Below are 8040 nucleotides of genomic sequence, written 5' to 3'. Positions count from 1 at the left end.
TATCTATTTTAACTAGATTCGTCCATCCGAAACGAACTTTGTACTTTAATACGGAATTCTACCAGAAGTGAGTTTACATGCAAAAACTATCTATTTCAACTAGATTCGTCAATCCAAAACGAACTTTGTACTTTAATATGGAATTCTACCAGAAGTGAGTTTTCATGCAAAAACTATCTATTTTAACTAGATTCGTCAATCCAAAACGAACTTGTACTTTAATACGGAAATCTACCAGAATTGAGTTTTCATGCAAAAACTATCTATTTTAACTAGATTCGTCCATCCAAAACGAACTTTGTACTTTAATATGGAATTCTACCAGAATTGAGTTTTCATGCAAAAACTAACTATTTTAACTAGATTCGTCCATCCAAAACGAACTTTGTACTTTAATATGGAATTCTACCAGAAGTGAGTTTTCATGCAAAAACTATCTATTTTAACTAGATTCGTCCATCCAAAACGAACTTTGTACTTTAATATGGAATTCTACCAGAAGTGAGTTTTCATGCAAAAACTATCTATTTTAACTAGATTCGTCCATCCAAAACGAACTTTGTACTTTAATATGGAATTCTACCAGAAGTGAGTTTACATGCAAAAACTATCTATTTTAACTAGATTCGTCCATCCAAAACGAACTTTGTACTTTAATATGGAATTCTACCAGAAGTGAGTTTTCATGCAAAAACTATCTATTTTAACTAGATTCGTCCATCCAAAACGAACTATGTACTTTATATGGAATTCTACCAGAAGTGAGTTTTCATGCAAAAACTATCTATTTCAACTAGATTCGTCCATCCAAAACGAACTTTGTACTTTAATATGGAATTCTACCAGAAGTGAGTTTACATGCAAAAACTAACTATTTTAACTAGATTCGTCCATCCAAAACGAACTTTGTACTTTAATATGGAATTCTACCAGAAGTGAGTTTTCATGCAAAAACTATCTATTTTAACTAGATTCGTCCATCCAAAACGAACTTTGTACTTTAATATGGAATTCTACCAGAAGTGAGATTTCATGCAAAAACTATCTATTTTAACTAGATTCGTCCATCCAAAACGAACTTTGTACTTTAATATGGAATTCTACCAGAATTGAGTTTTCATGCAAAAACTAACTATTTTAACTAGATTCGTCCATCCAAAACGAACTTTGTACTTTAATATGGAATTCTACCAGAAGTGAGTTTTCATGCAAAAACTATCTATTTTAACTAGATTCGTCCATCCAAAACGAACTTTGTACTTTAATATGGAATTCTACCAGAAGTGAGTTTACATGCAAAAACTATCTATGTCACTTCGCGACGGCGCGACTAATCTAGGGACGATCTGCTTGCGCCGCGGTAGTTACGCTAGCGACCAGCAGAGGGCGCTGGTTCGGACCTCATCGGCCAGGATGCGAACGTTGACGTCAACCGAGCCGATGCGACAACCGTCGAGCGCTAGAATCCTTCTTTTGGATCCTGACCGGCGAGGCAAGCGGACAAATTTTTAGCCTATCACTACCACCGAACACCATCGCCTAGATAAAAACGTGTAATAAAGTAAATGTTTTAAAAGAGCTAAAAAAGCCGTTTTGTCGTTCAGGGTTGCGTTAGCAACATTCTAAAAATTTCTCCACTGTTAAAAGTTAACTTTTTATTGTAAATTTACTCGTTTTTTCACCGCTTTGTGTAACCACGTGGTAACACGCAAAGGACTTGGACTTGGTAAGAGATACACACACAAGTACACACAGCCACATAAAGTATCCGAAACGTGTAGTGCGAAATGGAGAACGACAGTGCAACAGTTCCGTACGTTACGTGCGCGGTATGCGAAAAGTCCGACGCGGAACCGTCGATACAATGTGACTTTTGTGATAAGTGGTATCACCACAAGTGCGCGAACGTGGACAAAATAGCGGAAACGAGGGCATGGTGGTGCGCGGGCTGCGACGCGAAGTGCAAAGTAGCTAGCGTGTCGACGGAAGATGAATTGACGCGTCTAAAGAGGGACATGGAGGCTCTCAAAGCCACCACGGAAAACGCGGTTAGAATGGTGCGGGAAAAGGATGCGGAATTAGCTCGGCTTCGTATGAGCACGAGCAAACCTCGTTCTCGTTGAGAGAACCGCTTCCAAGCTCGACGGCGAAACGGATTTCGGTTACCGATGACTGTGAACTGAGCCAGAGCCAAATAGCTGCCCGCCAAGCTGTTAAATCCGAACTCCCTACGTTTAATGGGGATCCCGAAGGATGGCCGTTATTTTTGTCTACCTTCAGAAGGTCAACCCGTACGTTTGGCTTCAGCGACGACGAAAATATCCTTCGGCTGCAATCGGCATTGCGAGGAAAGGCGTTACGCATGGTGCAAAGCCGCCTCCGCCACGCTGAACGCCTGGACGAAATAATCGACGCGCTAGAAAAGGCGTACGGGAGAGCGGACGTGCTCGTTAATACGTTACTTGATCAGATTCGCGAAGCGCCACCGATAAAGCCCGAGAGATTGGAAAGTTTCATCGAATACGGTGACCTCGTGGCAGAAATCTGCGCGACGGTAAAATCGAGCGGGAATGCTGAGCGGCTTTACGACGCAGCGCTGTTACAAGAGTTGGTGGACCGAATGCCGGCCTATCTTCGATGGAGCTGGGGCATGCGTACGCTGGAGTTAAAACGCGTTACGCTCACCGAGTTTAGCGCCTGGGTACAAACGGCGACAGATGGAGCGATGGCGGTAACTCCTCCGCAGCCGAAGAAGAAGAAGACGCCAACGCAGCAGGTTCACGCGCAACACGTGGAGAGCCACGAGGCTCAGAGCAATAAAAATCGCCCGTGCGCGATATGCAACACCGATTCATGTCGTTCGATAGCAGATTGTACTGCGTTCAACAAACTGAGTGTTCCAGCTAGGTGGGAAAAGGTGCGCAGCCTAAAGTTATGCAAACGATGCCTAGGTAAGCACTACGGCTCGTGCTCCGTACGCGACGAATGCGGTACGCAAGGATGTGTTGCTAAGCATCACCGTAAGCTACACCGCGTGACAAGTGAAGAGCGGAAGGAAGAAGTGAACCATCAGAGAGCACGTGTAGATGGTACCCTGCTACGATACGTTCCGATAAAGCTATATGGAGAGAGTGGTGTTATCTACACATACGCGCTGCTGGACGAAGGGTCGACGGTGACGCTAATAGAGCAGGAGCTGGCCAGACAACTAGGCGTTAGAGGCGTTCCTGATCCGATGTGCCTTCAGTACAGTGCGGGACAACAACGGGATGAACGTGATTCGGAACGAGTGACTGTGAAAGTGTCCAGTGTCGAAGCAGATGCGCCCGTATATCCGATGGCCGACGTGCGCACAGTCAGTCACCTATCACTACCTAGTCAATCGGTTAACGCGAACGAGCTCAAACGGAAATTTGAGCACCTTAAGTCGATTCCGGCGCTGTCTTACAAAAAGGTTTCACCACAAATTTTAATAGGTATCGATCAATACAGGTTAACGAGGCCGTTGAAGACGATAGAAGGGCAGCCAGGACAACCGACCGCAACGAAGACGCGACTGGGATGGCTCATCTTCGGTAAGTGCACAAATTGCAACGATGAAGCAAACAGAGTGCAGCCTGAGCCAAGCTACCACATCTGCGATTGCCAAGGAGCGACCTCAAGGGCAGATCGTATGATGGCAGCGTATTTCGAGGTCGAAGGTTATGGTCCTGCGAAACCGCTATTGTTATCGAAAGAAGATCAACGAGCGATGGCGATACTAAAAGGCAGCACTCGACACATCGATGGGCGATATACGTCGGGCTTGCTATGGCGAAGCGATAACGTTTTCATGCCGGAAAATCGCCACATGGCACTGTCCCGACTAAAATGCCTCGAGAGAAAAATGAAGGCGGATGAAAATCTCACTGAGAAAATCAACGGGATAATGCAAGATTATGTAACGAAAGGTTACGTGCGACAAGTGACGGACGATGAACGTAAAACGTTCTATCCTAGGAAGTGGTATCTGCCCGTGTTTCCCGTTACTAACCCGAACAAGCCGAATAAGATCCGATTGGTGTGGGGATGCGGCTGCTGAAGTGAGGGGTGTCTCACTGAACAAGAAGCTGCTGACCGGACCCGATCTACTGACTTCGCTGCAAGCTGTGTTGTTTCGTTTTCGGGAGTATAAAATCGGAGTGGCGGCCGACATTACGGAGATGTACCACCAGGTACAAATCGACGGCGACGACATACACAGCCAGCGTTTCCTATGGCGATGGGGGAAAACTAGTGTAGAACCACAGGAATACGTCATGTTAAGAATGACATTCGGTGCAGCGTGTTCTCCTTGTACAGCGCAATATGTGAAGAATGAGAATGCCGAAAAATATCTTTCACAGTATCCTCGAGCGGTACAATGCATTAAGGAGGAACATTATGTGGACGATATGCTGACGAGTGTGGAAACAGAAGAGGAAGCTACAGAGCTAGCGCACCAGGTGAGCCAAATTCATACTAACGCCGGATTCTCTCTCCACAATTGGCTTTCAAATAGCAGCAAAGTAATGATGACGGTAAAAGGAAACCAGGAAGCCGGAAAGGAGATGGATTTCGAATCGTGCCTGAAACCCGAGAAGGTGCTGGGAATGTGGTGGGACACCACGACGGACAGCTTCAGCTTTAAGCTTTCCCGCGTAAGACACCTTGAGTTGGCACGTAAAGACAAACCGCTATCCAAAAGGCAAATGCTTAAAACCCTGATGTCTATATACGATCCGTTGGGCTTGATTGCTGGTGTGCTGTTCTATTTAAAAGTTCTTCTGCAGGAGGTATGGCGTTGCCAGCTGAGCTGGGACGATGAAGTCCCCGACGAAATACGGCGTAAATGGGATTTGTGGATGGAACGATTGCCGGAGCTAGAGAGTATCGTGATTCCTCGATGCTATCGACAGTTGGTTCCGCTACCTGAATTGTCCCTGCAGCTTCATGTGTTCGTTGACGCGGGTGCTGACGGATATGCGGCGGTCGCGTATTTCCGCTTCGAGTATGAAGGAAGGATTGAAGTAGTTCTGGTTGGATCAAAGGCAAGAGTAGCACCACTTAAATACTTATCCGTTCCTAAGCTAGAATTGCAGGCCGCCGTCATGGGATGCAGACTAGCCACCGCGATAGCGGGCGCTCATCGACAGACCATTCATCGCTACTGCTTCTGGACGGATTCAACAGTTGTGGACTGGCTGAACGCAGATCATCGCAAGTACTCGGTTTTCGTAGCACACAGAATCGCAGAAGTGCTGGAAACGACTTCGACCGACGAATGGCGATGGGTCCCAACCACGATGAACGTAGCTGACGAAGCGACTAAGTGGGCCAATTTAAAATACAACCTTGCTTCCGAGCGCTGGTTTCATGGGCCCGAGTTCCTGCACCTACCGGAGACGGAATGGAATATACCGCAACGAGTGCCATCGGAGACCCGTGAGGAGAGACGCAAGAAGAAAGCAGCGAAGCTGGTTGGAGTTCACGCAGTGCGCCCGGAATTCGTCATCTACGAAAGATTCTCGCGTTGGACGCGTCTCGTTCGGACAATGGCCTACGTATGTCGGTATGTAAAAATCGTCATGAAATCCGATTCTCGATCTACAGGTCCACTCACCCGCGAAGAAGTACAAGCTGCTGAAAAGGCGATCATAAGGGATGTACAGAGGAGTGCGTTTCCTGACGAATACAAGCTTCTGCAAAAGCACAAGGAAAATCCTAACGCGACACCATGGAAGTGCCCGATAACTCGAAGCAGCTCCCTGTTTAAGCGAAATCCCTACATGGACGAGGAAGGCATCCTCAGGATAAGCGGAAGGATCGACCGCTGTCATTTCGTGGACCTGTCGACGAAGCGTCCTATCATTCTACCCGGTAAACACTACGTGACGGAGCTGATCGTCGACGATGTGCATCGCCACTACAAGCACGGCAGCCAGGAAACCGTGGTCAACGAAGTAAGGCAACGATACGACGTACCAGCGCTGAGATCGGTATGTAGACGCGTACGATTGCGTTGTAAAATGTGCACGTTATTATACGCACAACCAACACGCCGCAAATGTGCGAACTGCCTGCTGCCCGAGTAGCCGCGTTTTCGAAGCCATTCTCGTATACGGGAATTGATTATTTTGGTCCGCTGTTGGTGGTGAATGGTCGAAAGACGGAAAAACGCTGGGGCGTTTTGTTTACGTGTTTGACGGTTCGAGCCGTCCATATCGAGGTAGTGCACTCGCTATCGACAAGCGATTGCCTGATGGCGGTGCGTAGCTTTATGTCGCGACGAGGGATCCCGATCGAAATAATCTCCGACCGGGGAACAAATTTTGTAGGCGCCGATCGAGCTGAAAGAGGCAGCAGAACGCGTAAATTCGGCGATCTTATGCGAATTCGGTCCCCCCGACCCAGCGTGGAAGTTTAACCCTCCGGCAGCACCTCACTTCGGCGGATCTTGGGAGCGGATGATCCAGTCGGTGAAGCGAATGCTAGGCCGTACCCTCACGGAGAGGCACCCCACGGATGCGATACTCACGGCGACATTAATCGAAGTTGAGAACATGCTCAATTCGCGGCCGCTCACACATGTCCCGGTTGATGGTGAGGACGAAGAACCCCTAACCCCAAATCATTTTCTGTTAGGCTCTTCCGCAGGATTGAAACCCCTAGTGAAATACGACGATTCATCCGCAACCCTGCAGCAAAATTGGAAGGCCGTGCAGGCTAGGACGAACGCGTACTGGAAGAAATGGATGAAGACATACCTTCCGACACTAACGCGGAGGACTAAGTGGTTTGAACCCAGCAAACCCGTCGAGCCCGGAGACGTTGTCCTGATCGTGGACGAGAACTGCCCTAGAAATTGTTGGCCGAAAGGACGGATTGAACGAGTGATACCATCAAGGGACGGAGGCATCCGGCGAGTGGTAGTAAAGACGGCGCGAGGGACGACATTGGAAAGACCCGTGGTAAAGATTGTTACGCTAAACGTCGCGCCAAGTAGTTCGTTTTAACTGCGTTAAAACGCTGGTGGACTGTCACTTCGCGACGGCGGACTAATCTAGGGAGCATCTGCTTGCGCCGCGGTAGTTACGCTAGCGACCAGCAGAGGGCGCTGGTTCGGACCTCATCGGCCAGGATGCGAACGTTGACGTCAACCGAGCCGATGCGACAACCGTCGAGCGCTAGAATCCTTCTTTTGGATCCTGACCGGCGAGGCAAGCGGACAAATTTTTAGCCTATCACTACCACCGAACACCATCGCCTAGATAAAAACGTGTAATAAAGTAAATGTTTTAAAAGAGCTAAAAAAGCCGTTTTGTCGTTCAGGGTTGCGTTAGCAACAATCTATTTTAACTAGATTCGTCCATCCAAAACGAACTTTGTACTTTAATATGGAATTCTACCAGAAGTGAGTTTTCATGCAAAAACTATCTATTTTAACTAGATTCGTCAATCCAAAACGAACTTTGTACTTTAATATGGAATTCTACCAGAAGTGAGTTTTCATGCAAAAACTATCTATTTTAACTAGATTCGTCAATCCAAAACGAGCTTGTACTTTAATACGGAAATCTACCAGAATTGAGTTTTCATGCAAAAACTATCTATTTCAACTAGATTCGTCAATCCAAAACGAACTTTGTACTTTAATATGGAATTCTACCAGAAGTGAGTTTACATGCAAAAACTATCTATTTTAACTTGATTCGTCCATCCAAAACGAACTTTGTACTTTAATATGGAATTCTACCAGAATTGAGTTTTCATGCAAAAACTAACTATTTTAACTAGATTCGTCCATCCAAAACGAACTTTGTACTTTAATATGGAATTCTACCAGAAGTGAGTTTTCATGCAAAAACTATCTATTTTAACTAGATTCGTCCATCCGAAACGAACTTTGTACTTTAATACGGAATTCTACCAGAAGTGAGTTTTCATGCAAAAACTATCTATTTCAACTAGATTCGTCAATCCAAAACGAACTTTGTACTTTAATATGGAATTCTACCAGAA

General features: G+C 46.3%; 1 protein-coding gene across 1 annotated transcript; it reads left to right on the top strand.

Annotated features, from left to right (window-relative positions):
* Positions 1–4307: 4307 nt before the first annotated feature.
* LOC128309264 (uncharacterized) lies at positions 4308–6017 on the top strand (the record flags this gene model as incomplete). Its single annotated transcript, XM_053045631.1, has 1 exon — positions 4308–6017. A coding segment is annotated over exon 1 (1710 nt), but the record flags the coding sequence as incomplete, so codon positions are not given.
* Positions 6018–8040: the final 2023 nt, after the last annotated feature.

The sequence above is a fragment of the Anopheles moucheti genome, unplaced genomic scaffold (genome assembly GCF_943734755.1).
Source record: "Anopheles moucheti unplaced genomic scaffold, idAnoMoucSN_F20_07 scaffold_128_ctg1, whole genome shotgun sequence".
Classification (NCBI taxonomy): domain Eukaryota; kingdom Metazoa; phylum Arthropoda; class Insecta; order Diptera; family Culicidae; genus Anopheles; species Anopheles moucheti.
Note: the sequence above shows the minus strand (reverse complement) of the source record. Positions and strands in the feature narration are given on the sequence as shown.